Consider the following 16,317-nt stretch of genomic DNA (forward strand, 5'->3'; position numbering starts at 1 on the left):
CCCTCTCAACTCACGGAACATAGCGAGTGCTGAACATCTCCCTGAACTGATCCCCTAAAACCGCAGCCCTCTGCGCATCAGAATATGACCCCGTGGTCAACCTCCAACAATCCTTCACCCCGAGCCTCAACAGGTTCAGAGCACACCTCACCCTCTGATCAGCAGGGCATGAACACGTGAAGAAACACCCCTCCACGTCCGATAACCATCTCATAGCAACAATCGGGTCCAGAACTCCATCAAAGGTGCGAGGCTTCGTATTATCGAAGCCCCGATACTGAAAGCCTCGACCAGCTCCTCCCCCCGCTGCTGCTACAGCTGTTGTAGCAGCCGCGGCAGCTGTCTATGTGAGAGCCGCATAGCGCTCATCAAAATACTCAACCATGGCGGTCTTGATCGACCCAAACAGCTCCGGCAACTCAGCCCGGAACAACTCAGCAATCTCATCACGCAGGATCTCACGAATCCTCGTATCCAACTCGCACGTGCTCATCTGACCGATAACCTCGGGCGGTACTGACCCGCCCGGAACTCCCTCTCCTGCTCCCGATCCTGACCCGGATCCACTCCCAGCATGCCTCGAAATCTCCATACTGAAAATCACCACAAAGACTCAGATACTTCCCACTATCCCGGGAACCAACTCTCTCAACCCAACCCTAGAGGTCATGGTTTCCCTGATACCCGTATGGGTCCTGTGCTTTCAGTAGTACGGGCCCATACTACCTTCCACACCTACCCATATTTGTATGAAGTACTACCACCACACCCTAGAGAAACATTCATAACAACGCTCAACCCTCACAACTAGAGGAACACTGGAAATCTCTCATAAGGAAACCCTAGGCTACAGGCATCACAAATCAAGCAACATTATCATGAAATCCTGAAGATCCCTAGCCTAGCACTAGCATGCTGTTCTAACAAAGCTCAAAACAAATATCATGTATGGTACTTTGGGGTTACTTACTGGCTCCGGCTGATCGTACCTCCGCGTCCTCCTTTACTCATTTTAAAAACCATTTTAAATACTCTTTTGAAAACTCTCCTCGATTTGAGACTGGAGTTACACAAATGTTCCTCCAATTCACTCAAACCAAGGCTCTGATACTAACTTGTAACGACCAAAAATTTCAACAAATTTAAAATTTTCGAAAACAACCCGATTCCATTAAAGTTAGTACAAAAAGGTTTTCAATACAATTTATTTTAAGTATTCCCAGAATCTCATCACAACATAAACACGAGGAGCGGTACGATCACGCCTTCGCCTTGCCACGGTCTCCTGAAGAACCTGAAAAACATAAAACCACAACTGTAAGCCCGAAAGCTTAGTGAGATATCCCCAAAATACCAACCACATATACCATACACGCATAACATGCCATAACATATCCGATCACAAAACAGCCATGCACTTCGGGTCTACTGTGGGACTGGTCCGCCGCACCGGCCAACAGTCCACCTGGTCCACCCTCCGAGTCTACCCATGTACCTCGAGTCTACAATGTGATTGGTCCGCCCGCACCGGGCCTTCAATCCACCTGGTCCACTCTCCGAATCTAACCACATACATCGAGTCTGCAGTGTGATTGGTCCGCCCGCACCGGGCCTTCAATCCACCTGGTCCACTCTCTGAGTCTACAGTATGACTGGTCCGCCCGCACGGGGCCTTCAGTCGGCCTGGTTCATTCTCCGAGCCTCGGCACGTCTGGTCCGCCCTCTTGGGGCCTACAGCCTATCCGGACCGCTCGTTGGGCCTTCGGGACAACCGGTCCGCCCTGGGTATCTTGGCCTACAGCACAAAGCAGGACCCGCCTCAACCCAACTCCAGTCCAAACAACCATGTGCACATATACATACAATCATATAGCAATTCACAGTCAACAAGCAGATCAAACAGATCACATAACATATCATCATCCTAACCAGGATACCGACCTAACCGATCACTAGCATAGCATCACCCTATCTCTCAGGATACCGATCTCAAGCAGGTCTCTAACATATACCATCCTAGCTACCAGGATGCAAACATATCAAGGCAACAACATAACAACAACTACCCGGATCTCAATCCGATAAGGGCCGGCCTTGGTGCCGTAGACCCTGTTGATATAGTGAGGATAACTCACCTCGAAATTATCGGCTGAAAGGATAAGATCCCGCTGCTCCAAACTCCGACACGAACTCCTTCACTGAACACCAAAACACTCATCTCAATACATACCCTTAATTACCAAAATACCCCTGAAAGACAACTGGTCAACCTTTGGACAAGGTCAAAGTCAACCCCTGACTGACTCTACTCGCCGAGTCAACCCGATGACTCGCCGAGTCCCCATACTCAGAACTTCCCTCAATCCGCGACCTAACTCGCCGAGTCACCCCGAGACTCGCCGAGTCCAACAACTCTGAGTCCACTCGCCCACAACTCACCGAGTCATCCCTTGACTCGCCGATTCTCGACTCAACCAAAAAATATTGGGACTCTTCGACAAGACTCGTCGAGTCCAAGAACAGACTCGCCGAGTCTAAGGCTATCTTCAACCTACTCGCCGAGTTGTTCATACAACTCGCCGAGTTCCAGGCCATCTTCATCCAACTCGCCGAGTTGTTCTTCCAACTCGTCGAGTTCCAGCTCATCTTCAAGCAACTCGTCGAGTCTACCCATGTGACTCGCCGAGTACCACCGGTCTGAATCCTTACAGAAGCACTCTAGGCCATGCAATTAATCCAAAACATAGATCTAGCCTCCTACAACCCATCCATCACGTAAAGTGGCAAACTTTACGTGAATCTAAAGAGATCTATGCATTTTTCACTCTAGAGTTTGGGTTTGGGACAAGATGGCTCCATCAACCACTCACAAACAGGGACTTTCGTGCACTCTAGACCTTCTCCCTTCCAGATCTGAGGTAGCAACCTCAGATCTAACCTCCAAACCCCAAAACATCCCAAGATAAGCTCCCCACAAACCCCAAAATGATGAATCCATAAGAGTAACAGCCCAAGGACGAGATATTACCTCAAAAGAACGCCCCAACTGCAATGGAACTCGAATCTAAGCAAAGCCCCTTGCTCCAAGCCTCCTACCCTTCAAGATTTCCTCAACAATTGCTTCTCCAAGCTTCCAAATGCAATATGATCACTCACACACGAAGGCTAAGGGTTTCTGGACTTGAGGATGAGTAAAGAGGCTGGGGGAATGAATGTTATGTTCTTTATATAGGGCTCAACCCCGAGAATTAGGGTTTTCTCCACTCAGCGCCTACTCGCCGAGTCGGCCACTTAATACGCGACCAAGTCACGACTCTACTTGCCGAGTCTACCCATGGACTCGCCGAGTCGCTCTTTCCCAATTTACTCCTTTAGCCCTTCAACTCTTACTCTTGATATTTCGGGATGTTACACTTGAGTAGTACAAGCATCCTTCTATTATTCATGTTTCTTGAACCCTAGTAACTATTATAGGAATAGTTAGGAGACTCTACCTCTCTCTCTCTCTCTCTCTCTATCTCTCTCTCTCTCTCTCTTTTACTTTAGAATGTGACACATTATTTCCCTCTACGACGCCTCATAGCGCCATCGCCGTGTAACCAGAGTCTTCGAGAAGGATAGCGAACATCATGTGTATAGATCTATAGGGGACTGACACTCCTACACCCAGACTACTAGCTACAATTTGTGCCGGTAAGGCCCATGGGTGACATAATGCCACTACCTCTACGCGTGACCTGGAGGGTCATCGGATACTCTATTGTCGATCAACATGGTTACATACGAGTTCACATTCACCCCTTGTTTTAGACTTTGCTAGTTGTATCGTTCATTCGATACTGTCTGGAGTCTGTATTTCCTTGTTTTAGACTTTGCTAGCTGTATCGTTCATTCGATATTGTCTGGAGTCTGTATTTTCTTGTTTTAGACTTTGCTAGCTGTATCGTTCATTCGATACTGTCTGGAGTCTGTGCTTCCTTTTGTTAGATTGAGCCAGGTGTATCACTCATTCGATACTCTCCTGTAGTCTATGATTTCTTTTGCTTTAGTCAGCAGTATTACTGCTGAGGTATATGTTATTTTTCCCCTAGTATTTTTACTTGTGATTTTCTCATAATTTCTTTAAAGTCAATACTGTATTTTGGTAATGATAGTATTTTGGGGAAAATTACTCCTTAAAACATAAATCTGTCGGGTCTTGGTAGAAGACTCCTTTTAATTAGAAAATATAGGATTTTCTGGAAAGAACGCTAATACACCGTAGATTCTAGATTACTATCTTTCATAAAGTTATTTTGATTAAAAATGTGTATTTATACAAATGACACTAAATACATATGGACTCACCAGCATTATAAAAATGTTGATACTCGCTTTCAAAATAACTTGTATTCTTAGGTCATCGATAGACAGGTACGTCCCGGGAGCTTTTGCGAAGACAACCTAGTACCAAGCTGCATCTTGTTATGTTCTGTATTTACTTTGATGTTGCTATGAAATGTAACCTATGTAAAGTTATTACTATTAATGCAATGGTTGTTGTACTTTGATTACTATACTGCATATGTTGTGATACTTGACATGACGTCATCCACCCCAGAACGTTTCCGCCGTTCCGGTTTTAGGGTGTGACACTCTCTACCCTCACTTCTCTCTTCCCTTCCCGTTTTCCTTCACCATCGGCCAAGAAGAGGCTACCTCCATCCCGGCGGTGTAGTAGCCTACCTCAACCCCAACTCTTCCCTTCGTGTTTACGACCAACCCTTACCTCCCATACCACCCTTGAGCTCACCATTGTCGCGTATCGCCCTCCCTTGGTCATTGCTGTCTTCCCTTCGTTCCCACAGTCCCATTGTTGGGTTAAATACCAAGGAAGAAACGAACTCTTCGGAAAAACGGGATCACCGGTCTCGGCAACAGATCTTCCACATCAAACCTTTTCTACTTCTTGCGTTTGTTTCCTTTCTCGAATTGATGAAGACGATGGCCCCATCCCCTATTAGTTGTAACCTGTGAATACAACCTTGTAAATATGATTTGAGGTTTAACTTAAGTTTTGCATAATGTTTTCGGCGTTCTGTTAGCAACGTAATAAAAATAGCAACATACATAATTTTTCAAAAATCAAAAGAACTTCGATAACTTACCTCATTGGCATCTCCAGTCAGATCTTTAATCGGTTCCTTGAATCGAAGTGAAAGTAATCATATCATCAAATTTCTAATCAAGAAAAAGAAAGGATGATTGAATGATCGGTTTGCTTCATCAAGTGTAGATTCACATAGTGGAATGATCAATCAAAGTGGAAGGAATACAATAAGATATAGGGATCAAATTAACCAGATCTTCCAAATTGAGTTAATTACTCATGAATTCCATAACATGAAATCTCAGTTTTCGAGACTAGGACTGAATCAATGATGAGCAGTAGTAGTAGAAGATTAATAATGATAGTTGAAGATTTGATTGAAGACTCGCAAATTCCACATCATGAATCTAGATTAGGAGGCAGAATCGGGAAGTCGAGGAAGGAGGTGACACCGTCTAGAGGCGATGCGCCAACGAGAGGAAGGAATGATAGATCTCAGTCACCATTATTTCTTGTGTGGATGACGGAGGCGGCTAAGGAATTCCGGGTGGTGGTGCCTTTTAGGATCTGATCGAGGGTTTAGAGAGAGAGAGAGAGAGAGTGAGAGAGGTGGGGCCATTTAATATTAAATAATTATATTTTTTTCTTTAAAAAAATAAGGCAAAACATCATAAATGGTCCCTGTGGTTGTGAAATGATAGAAATGCCCTTTACATAACGATTAAATGCTAACAGAGTTAGCGAAAAGGACCATTTGTTAAAAGTTTTGAAACCACAGGGACCATCTGTGATGTTTTTAAAGATTATAGACTAAATTTCAAATTTTCGAAAACCACATGGACCATTTTTGAAGTTTTGTCTAAAAATAAACACATAATATATTCGTTTTTTTTTTTTAAACTTAAAGAAGCCGATGAGTCAAATTGATATTTTATAAAGTGTAGAGATGATAACTGTAGGTGAATCAAATTATGTATACTACGATAGGTAAACACAAAAGTTTAGAAAAATAGAGGTGGTGAAAGTGACATTTTACAAAGTTCAATGTTTGAAAGGGTAAAATCGACATTTTAAAAAGTAAAATGGAGAAAATGGAGAAGGTAAAAACGACATATTGTTAAATTCAATGTTGAGGAGGTAAAATGACATTTTATAAAATATAAGGGTTAAAAGTATCATTTTACAAAGTAAATGGAAAATGAAATAGATACAAAGTAGAAGGGTCTCCACCCACTTTGATTTTAGAATAGATATAATGTTGCAAAATGTGTTACAAATTTCATATTATATATTGTATTATCCAAAAAAAAAGGATGTTATTTTAAAGAAAAAATATGTTGATATTATGAATATCATTTAAATTTTAACTTGTAATAATTTGTTTCTAACTATTCAATAATTATGGTGCATGAGTTCAATTTTGTAATTTCAACGCATATATCTAGTTTTTTCATATTAATTTATTTAATGTTTTTACCCCTTTACCAATCTAATTGCATTGTTATAATTTATAACTCTAGAAATTTAATTTCAAATTTAAAATATATAAATTTCTAATGTATAAGAGATCTGTGTCTAGTACATGTAAATATTCTATGATGTAAATAACTATGAATCCATAAATAAATAAATAAATAATAACATAATTAATCAAAATTGAAAAATGAAAGTATCCTCATATGCAATGCGTCGACAAAATAACATCAAGGAATAATTTAATTTAATCATTTAATGCATATGCCATATGTTTACCATTGTCACTGTCATATCCCTTCTCTTGCATAACTAATCGACAATGATTGTGTCTTTTATTTATGTTATTATTATTACTATTATATTATATTATATTTTTTAATTTTATTTCTGTAAAACCCCACAAATATACTAAAACTGGCTAATATTCGGGCTCGGGGGATAAAAAAGCCCAATAGGAACTGTTCTTTTTTTCATATTAAATTTTGAATGAATAAGGTAAGCAAATAAATAATGATTTTTGGTCGGATATAGTTACAAGTTATTTATTTTTAAATTAAAATATTATTTAAATATAATTGGAGAATTTAATATATACCATTCTTAAACATCAAAATATCATATTTATCCAAATTAATTTTTAAATATCATATTTACCCTTCATAAAATTTTTAAATATCATATTTATCCTTTATAAAATTTTAAAATATCATATATGTCCTTTTTAAACATCAAAATATCATATATACCTTTCTTAAATATCAAAATATAATATATTTACTTTTTAAACAGCAAAATATCAATAATAATATCTAAAATATCCCTCATCTACAACATGATAATAATCAACAACAACAAAAACTAAACAATCAAAATATACATTCCATAGAGAAGGTTGAAGATGAATCTTTTTGTTTGTCAAGAGGGCAACGTTCCAACAATTTAGAAGTTCCCATTCCATTATTATTACGTAAGGATAATATGGTTAAAAGTTTTAATTATTATAACAATTCTAAGGTATAAAAATGACTATAAAATATTAAAAACATTATAAAAAAGGATTTGGGCAAATATGATATTTTGAAGGTTTATGAAGGGTAAATATGATATTGAGAAATTAAGCTGGGAAATTTGATATTTTTGATGTTTAAGAGGGGCATATATGAAATTCTCCCTAAATATAAATAAGTAACTGCTCTACCACTCAATTGACATTTTACATTTCTACATTTCTTCGTTTATAAGTCTAATATATTTTTGTAGCCACTCTCTTGATAGACGATTCGATTTCATATATCCTTTATGTTGCATATTTACGAATCCCTTTTTTCATATATCCTTTATGTTGCCAGTTGCATATTTACGAATCCACTAAGAACTTCTTACACCCTGTTCCCGAGTTCAACTTAACGAGAGAAAGGAAATGAAATGAGTGGAAATGAGAAGAAAATAGAAGAAACTGGTGTTCCCGAATTTCATTAAAGGAGGGAAGTGGAAGGAAGTGGAGAGAAATGGAAGGATCACTTTACCTTCTAACTTTCCTTTCAATTTGGGAGGATTTGGAAAGAAAGAACAAAATGATTCATTTTTCTTCCACTTCTCTCCAACTCGGGAACATAAAAGAAAATTTTGTTTTCCTTTCGTTTCTCTTCTTGTCTCTCATTACTTTCTTTTCTCTTCTCTTATTTTCTTTTGTTAAACTCGGAAACGAGGCGTTAGTATAAGGACTAATCGGCTTTTGAAGTTCCACTATAGCTAGAAACAAAGTTTCCAAGTATTTATCTTTCAAATAAACACCGTCCGTTACAATAAAAGGACGCAAGCAATTTTGAAAAATTTGAATCTACAAAATTTTAGATAAATAATCAGATCACAGAAGGTTGACAACAACCACACATAATGTTTCCAAAATATTCTTATCGCGTAACTGATAGCAACAAAGAAGTATTCGGATCGATGGTTGCCATCTATCTTAATATGGGTAACCGTCACTTGATTCTTCGATTCTAAAATTTAATAATATAGAGGGAGTATTTGAAAACTATCTTCAGTAGAAGTAGGTCAGATACTAACATTTTGGAGTCCTTATGCGAAAATCAAAGTGATGTCTCATAAAAAAGTTCTTGTAACTATTATTAAGTAATTGAAGTTGCTAACAAACATCTAGTGAATTTACATACACATCATGTATTTTCTCATTAGTAATAATTTGAAACCGTTATAAACAACTTTTCAAACAAAAAAAAAAGATAAAAAGTATGTGTATTATTATTTTCTAAACATCGACCTTCTAAAATTTTTAGAAGCTAATTTATATATTACACTTTCACAATTAATATTCTCAAGAAACTCTTTTTAATCAAAATCAAGTCAAATTGTTTAATCTATTTTGAGAGATGGTCGAACACAAATAAGATTTTAAAACCTTTAGTTTTTAGATATAGGCGAACAACATTGACGATTTACCGACACCGTTATAAGGTTTGATTTATTATTATTTTTTATGGGTTTATAAAATATGAAAACGTTTTCTATAATTTATATTAGAAATAAATTTGTATTTTTTATATAGATACTTTCCTTAAATTGTTGATAAATTTTTTTAATTTTATCATTAGAATTTTATTAGCTGATTTTTTTTTTATAATTAAAATGACTTCAAGATTGCAACAAAATATTATATTGTGTATATAAATAATCAACAACTACTTTTCTTTAATGATACACATAAAAATGTATTTTGTGAAAATACCAACACAAATTATAGGCTTGTCCCAAAATTCAGAGGCCATGTAAGACTGCACTGCCACTAAGTATACCCCATGAATAGATCTACAGCATAAATTTTCGCTAGTCACGTAATATGAACACTAAAAATAATCATTCAAAGTTCATTTGATATGTTTTCCCTGCAATCATGTATTTTAAACCAATACATCATTTAAAATGTGACTACATCTATACATTTCATTTATAACAAAACTTTAATTCTTATCTTTTGCCTTATATGATATGTATTTGTCAATTTCTGATATTGACAAAGGTTCTTTGGTCTTAAATCTTTTTTTTTTTTTTTGTTTTTTTATTGATTAAACATTTATATTTCATTTGATTTATTTAAAAATATATTACTATTAACGCGTGTAGAAAAAAAAAAGATAAATCGAATCACCACATAATAAAGCTCGAAGAACTAAAGAACTAATATTCAATAAAAAGTACATTATGTCCAATTGTATTTTCTTTTTCTTTTTTGTGGGAAAAAAAGTGTGATGTGGAAAGAACTTTTCCCCCCAATTGAAGGAATAAGGGAGGGGAGAAAGCTAAATAAATTAATGAAAACCAAAAGGAGAAGAAAAAGACAGCCCCCTCACCACTGGCACCGCACTCTTGACTCTACACAACCATTTCCACACACACACACACACACTCAAGAAAGAGAGCCAGCAAATGCGTTGAATTTTGCTTGATTCCTGTTGAAATCTGGAAAACTTTTGAGGTGATAACTCTTTCTATTTACTTTCCTTTTTCACATCTATCATAATGCTTGCAGTGAATCTTATTCAAGTTTTATGTTTATGGCAACTAAATCATTACGTTTCTCGACATTTTTCATCTAAATCTTGTGAATTCTTTAACTCTCTTGTGTGTGAACTAAAAAGTAGGCTTAATGAAATCACATTATTCACTGGAATCGTACAACAATAATGTTGATATAGTTCAATCATTTCTCAATATCCTATGGTTTCACGATCAGCGGGGAGATCTTTACCTTTTGCATTCACGTTGTGAATGCGCACACACATATAGAAATATCTCATCGTTCAAAGGCTTTTCCCGACCTTAATTTTAGGTATCGAAATATTTGAGCAGGGAGAAATCGAGGGAAAAAGCCGATTACAGTGTAGATTTTGGGATTAAAACCTGGTAAGGTATCTTTTAACTTTATTGAATTTCGTTGTTTCATGTAATGTTCAACATTGAAGCTCACTACTGTTTGATTTGAAAACTCAAACTGTACAATTGGTTTCTATCTGGAGTAATGCTTTCTTCACTGATGTTAGGTCTAATGGGTCCCAGTGTTGAAGATCTTGAGAAACCTGTTCGCCTTCCTGCATTCCACACAAGGTAGCTAATAGCATTTGTAATTCTAGCTTTTTGCGAACATACTTTCTACTTAACTTTACCATAGTTAACTTAACATTTATAGTTTTATACAAATGTTCTACACCATGAACTGATTTCAGTGAGCTAGGACCATGGTGTGCTATTATCTCCTATGAAGCATGTGTTCGTCTCTGTCTAAAAAATTGGTCCATAGGAAGCCCTGAAGCTGTTTCCTTCTTAAAAAATGAATGTTCCCTCCTTCGATCTGCTTTCTGGTAATCTTTTACTTACTTTGGATACTAATATATATAGTCATATACCAATGTAATTAAAGAAATTTACAAGAATGTTCTCTGTGTCATAGTTTGGAACAATATCTATTACAACCAGAAGATGAGTTATTGAGCAAAAAATGTTCCGAATTAGTTGTTACAGGAGTTCCTAAAAAACCCCAAAAAACCTTTGGAAAGTTAAAAGTTCAAGGTAACTTTGAAGTTTGATCTTCATATATCATCAAGAATTTCATGTTTCCTATAAAAACTGTTGTGAATTGTGAATTGTGAATTTGTGATGCAGTTAGAAAGGTTAAAATGGTGTTGGATCCACCAAATGGTTGCACTTTTTCATCAATTAAAAAACCTCCATTGATGAAATTACAAAAAATTAATCGGCGTTTATCCTCCACAAAATCAACAATACATTCAGAGTGGGAAGCAATAAGAAGAGTTCGTGTGACACCAAATTTTTCTACAAATGGATCACTTTCACATCAAAGTCTTGCTTATTTACACTTTGGAACACAGTATTTAAAAGATATATCAGGTCTCTTAAAAGTAGGCATAACAAGTTTGCATAATTCTCCAACACCTCCAGAAACACCAGAAGGCATGTTAAATCTTAATACCCTTTTTCAAAATTTCATTTTCATAAATAGTTATTAAATTATATATATATATTTTTTGATAAAATGCAGAAACATACGTATGTTCTTTAAGATTAAAAAGTTCATCTGATGGTGATGTGACACGTATGCAGCCAGGAAGCAGTGAAACTCATGTATTGTGTGTGCATTTTCCCTCTCTTTTTTCCTTCTACATAAAAAGTTGAAAGATTTTTTAAAATTTAAATTACATTTAATAATTTTTAAATGCAGCTTGCCAGATGGCATGAGAGATGATCTGCTTATTGAAGTTACTGATTCAAAAGGAAAGTATTGTGGACATGTCAAAGCACAGATAGCAGACATAACTGATGATGTGGTATGTATGTTTGACTATAATTTTGACTATATATTATATATAATATTTTTTATAAATGTCTGAAATTATAGGGGGATAAGCTAAGATGGTGGCCAATATACCATGAACCTGAACATGAACTTGTTGGAAGAATACAATTACACATGCAGTATTCAACTACTACAGATGAAAACAACAATGTTAAGGTAAACAAAATATTGTAAATTATAAATCTATAAGAAAAGTTTCTAATAATATATAATCCAAATTTGTTTCTGTAGTGTGGAATTGTGGCTGAAACTATAGCATATGACTCAGTGTTAGAAGCAGCAATGAAAATCCAAAATTTTCAACAAAGAAAGCTTCTACTTCATGGATCATGGAAGTGGTTGGTGACTGAATTTGCTTCTTACTATGGAGTTTCTGATGCATACACAAAACTAAGGTAACTTTAAAATCAAAATATCAAAAGTTTGAAACTCATGTTTTATTTATTTAATTTTTTTTAATGTATATTGGTTTTTCAGATATCTTTCATATGTTATGGATGTTGCTACACCAACTGCAGATTGTTTAAATGTGGTGTATGACTTATTGTCTCCAGTAATCAAGAAAGGGAAAATGAATGGGACTTTGAGTGTTCAAGAGGTTAGAATCATTCATTTCATGTTTATTAATTATTAATTATTAATTGGTTAATTGGTTAATATCTTTATGATTGATTTTAACTTATTGATCAGAATCGGATGTTGGTGTCACTTTCTGATGAAATTGAAGAAACAATTGCTTTAGTTTTTGAAAACTATAAATCACTAGATGAACATTCATCATCAGGATTAACAGAATCACATAAACCTTCATCTGGATTCATATCTCCTGCTTTAAAACCTGCTTTAAAACTCTACACCCTTTTGCATGACATCAAATCTCCAGAATCCCAATTGCAGTTATGTAAATATTTTCAGGTATTACAATTCACAACACTTTTATCATTTTCCCTTTTTACCCTCCATGTTATTTATCCAAGCATCCTTTTTTACAGACTGCTGTAAGAAAGATTTTAGCAAAACACCTGGCAGAAACAAACGAATTTGTCTCCACTACAACTGAAAAGTCAACAGTTGACCAGATTGCTTACTCATCTGCTTATCAGAAAATGAAGTCTTTATGTTTAAATTTCAGAAATGAAATTGCAAGTGACATAAAAATAAATAATCAGCATGTGCTTCCAAGGTAAAGCAATATATATATGTGATACTAAATTTGATTATTATTATTATTATTATTTTATTACTGGTTATTGATTATCTTCTTTTTTAAAAATAGTTTTGTAGACCTTCCGAATCTTTCTTCAGCTCTTTATAGCACAGAGCTTTGCAATAGAATGCGTGCATTTCTTGTTGCATGTCCACCCATTAGCCTCTCGCCACCTGTCACAGATTTAATTATCACAACTTGTGATTTTCAGAGGGATCTTGATTCCTGGAATATTAGGTAAATGCTTTTTCTCTATAATTCCACAAGTAAATTACAATTTTGGCCACTGACTTTTTTTGGTTTTGGTCCCTAATTTTCTACTTTTATAATGATTTTGGTATATAAATCCTTAAATATCTAACTACCCTGCTGTTAAAATTTTAAAATGACCATTTTGCCCTTGGTCCAAAACTTTAAAAAAAAAACTATGTTATTTTGGTTTGAACATAGCGAGACCAAAACTGAAAAAAGTTTGCTAAACTCAGGGACCAGAGTTGTAGATTAGTCTATATTCTTGGATTTGAGTTTTTGTTAATATTTAATAATGAATTAAATTGCAGTTTTGTGAAAGGTGGTGTTGATGCGAAAGAGATGTTCCATGTTTATATAACACGCAGGATTCATGACAAACACCTTGAATTACTTGAATCTTGCAAACTTGATAAGGTGCATTTTTATAGCATTGTTCTTTTATTTATTTATTATTATTTTTTTCGTATTAGGACTTTATACTTTGAAAAATTGCAATGAAAATTACAGGGTGTTGTAGCACAAAATTCAACATCTGTTTTTGTTGATGATATGTATGAGAAACTTAAAGAGACATTGGCTGAATTTCAAGTTATTGTTTCTCGTTGGCCTCAATATACTTTGCTTTTGGAGAAGGTATTATTTTTATGCCAAAGAACATACTCCAATGCATTCTACTTTCATTTCTTATCACATTACTTTTTCTTATTAAGGTAATTTAATTTGATAAATCTATAAAGATTTAATTATTATTATTATTATTATTATTATTATCAATAGGTAATAGCAGATGCTGAAAGGGTAATTATGGAAACTCTGGAGAAACAGTATAGTGAAATTTTATCTGCATTGAAGGAAAACACAATCCCAGTTAAAGCAGTACAATATGTTCAAAGAATCGCAAAAGGAAACTCATTGCCTTATACTTTCCCCGAAGAGGTAATAAATCTACAAACAATAAAATAAAATAATATAATATATAACAATTTGAAATATTATTTGTTCTATTTTTTTTTTCAGTTAGGAAGTCTTTTTAATTTAATAAAGAAGATGCTGGATGTGCTACAACCAGAAATAGAAAGGCAGTTTAAATCAAGGCATGTGTGTGTTTCAGTTTCAGAGAGTGAAAATGCAGCTCCAGGAGAGCTTCTTAGTGAAGTAACTGTAATGCTGAAAACTAAATTTAGAAACTATCAGCAATCAGCTATTGAGAAACTTGCTGGAAATGTGAGGATATACTAAATTTAGAAACTTTTTTCCTTTCATTTGTTTTTTTTTGGTATGTTGTTTATGACTTAATGTATACAGACAAGGTTGCAAAATGGAACAAACCTGAAGAAGGTAATCCAAGAAGCAAAAGAGAGTGTTGGTGAATCAGAAATAAGAAGCAGAATGCAGCCTTTAAAGGATGTGTTGATAAAGATAATAAGTGATCTCCATGGTTTTCTTGACTTTAATGTCTTTACACTCTTTTGTAGAGCTTTATGGGATCGAATGGGACAGGTGGCATATCCATATCCATAAACATCACTCATGATTCATCCTAATCTCTTTATTTAGTTTTCTGATAATTTAATGTTGTTATTATGAAACAGGATGTGCTGAGGGTGTTGGAGAAAAGGAAAGAGAATTGGTCTTATAAAGCCTCACGAGTTGCACTCTTGGTATGTAAAAACTATTTCTTTTAACAATTTTTTTTATCAATGATATTATATTTATTTATTTATATATTTATATGGGTAGGTTTTGAATGAAACATTTGCATCGGAAATGCAATCATTGGTGGGATACATGCTGACAGATAAAGATGTGGAGCCACCCACATCAATAAAAGAAGTGCAATCCATGTTATGTAAAGATTCATGAAATGAAATAGTACTAGTAGTAGTTTGTATAGGAACTTCTTCAACAACTACAATATCTCTCCAAAATGGGCTTTATGAAGAGAGATATGACTCCAAGATATGTAGATGTAGTTATGATGGTGTTTTAGCTGATGTGAGACACATGACTTGTGAAAAAAAAATGAAAAGAGTAGTTTGTTTTGAGGGTTATATTGATTTGATTGTTTTTTTAGTGGGAAAATCAACTTGCAAGTTTTGGTTGATTGATTTTGTTATCAACTTATTTCTTTAGAGTTCATGAGAGTTTGAAAAGGAAGAGATGGAAGATGGTTTTGGGGGAGTAAAATGTGATTTCAGTTGGTTATGTTTATCGAATAGAGACTAACATCACTAACCTGTGTGTTGTGATGTTTGCCCTAATTCGAAATGAATGTACGAAGTTGTGATGCTTTACGAGACTTCATGCTATCTGCAATGCTCAATTTCGAGTAAAATGTATATTCTAAGCCCTTATCATTTTAGTCATTCGTTTCATTTTAAAAGACTATATTGTCATTTTTTATTTTATGTTTTCACTTATTTATCATTTATCAATTAAATTAGATTAATTATAAATATCAAAAAATTATATCATTTTTCATACTCTCTCTCTCTCTCTCTCTCTCTCTCAATTCAGTCATCCATCTCCTTTCACCATCGGCACCTTAACCAACCATCGCCCTTCAACACCAAATCTGATACTATAACCAAAATCCAAAACTCAAACCCAAATCTGATACTAGAACCAGAATCTAGAACCTATAATTAACACTAAATCCTAATCTAAAACCTTTAATCAACACTGATTTTCAAGGTGAAGTCCCAAAACCTAAAATCAATCATGAAATCACTACATCGATGCAAAATCCAGAGGGACTGAGATGTAGAATCGAAACCCTAGATATGTGTCCTATCTTCTTTCTCAACTCTTACAATCACCACTTATCACCACCAGAGAATGGAGAAGAGTTGTCGAAATTTAGATCTACAAATAGAGTATAGATCTAAAATCTAGATGTAA

At 35.0% G+C, this 16,317-nt stretch overlaps 1 protein-coding gene across 5 annotated transcripts; it reads left to right on the forward strand.

The window, feature by feature from the left end:
• The first annotated feature begins 9,892 nt into the window (after positions 1-9,892).
• LOC145092793 (uncharacterized) lies at positions 9,893-15,536 on the forward strand. Of its 5 annotated transcripts, none has more exons than XM_079030778.1 (21): positions 9,893-10,061; positions 10,436-10,489; positions 10,627-10,690; positions 10,810-10,944; positions 11,034-11,152; positions 11,246-11,554; positions 11,643-11,730; positions 11,823-11,928; positions 12,000-12,113; positions 12,189-12,352; positions 12,435-12,555; positions 12,648-12,872; positions 12,950-13,140; positions 13,234-13,401; positions 13,725-13,830; positions 13,924-14,049; positions 14,194-14,352; positions 14,434-14,640; positions 14,722-14,916; positions 15,009-15,077; positions 15,157-15,536. In XM_079030778.1, exons 3-21 carry the CDS (start codon positions 10,632-10,634, stop codon positions 15,277-15,279), a joined length of 2,784 nt encoding a protein of 927 aa, XP_078886904.1. In that variant the 5' UTR covers positions 9,893-10,061; positions 10,436-10,489; positions 10,627-10,631; the 3' UTR covers positions 15,280-15,536. The 5 variants fall into 5 exon arrangements, with proteins under 5 accessions (XP_078886904.1, XP_078886905.1, XP_078886906.1 ...); XM_079030779.1 differs by having other exon boundaries at positions 9,895-10,061; positions 10,416-10,494; XM_079030780.1 differs by having other exon boundaries at positions 9,895-10,061; positions 10,436-10,494.
• The last annotated feature ends 781 nt before the right edge of the window (positions 15,537-16,317 follow it).

Source organism: Lactuca serriola, chromosome 3 (genome assembly GCF_051521515.1).
Source record: "Lactuca serriola cultivar US96UC23 chromosome 3, Lser_US96UC23_V15, whole genome shotgun sequence".
In the NCBI taxonomy this organism is placed as follows: Eukaryota; Viridiplantae; Streptophyta; class Magnoliopsida; order Asterales; family Asteraceae; genus Lactuca; species Lactuca serriola.

Coding starts and splice junctions, on each gene's coding strand:
- LOC145092793 (XM_079030778.1), top strand. CDS start 10,632: ATGGGTCCCAGTGTTGAAGATCTTGAGAAACCTGTTCGCCTTCCTGCA. Junction 12,114..12,188: donor ATGAAAACAACAATGTTAAG/GTAAACAAAATA, acceptor TTGTTTCTGTAG/TGTGGAATTGTGGCTGAAAC. Junction 14,917..15,008: donor TATGGGATCGAATGGGACAG/GTGGCATATCCA, acceptor ATTATGAAACAG/GATGTGCTGAGGGTGTTGGA.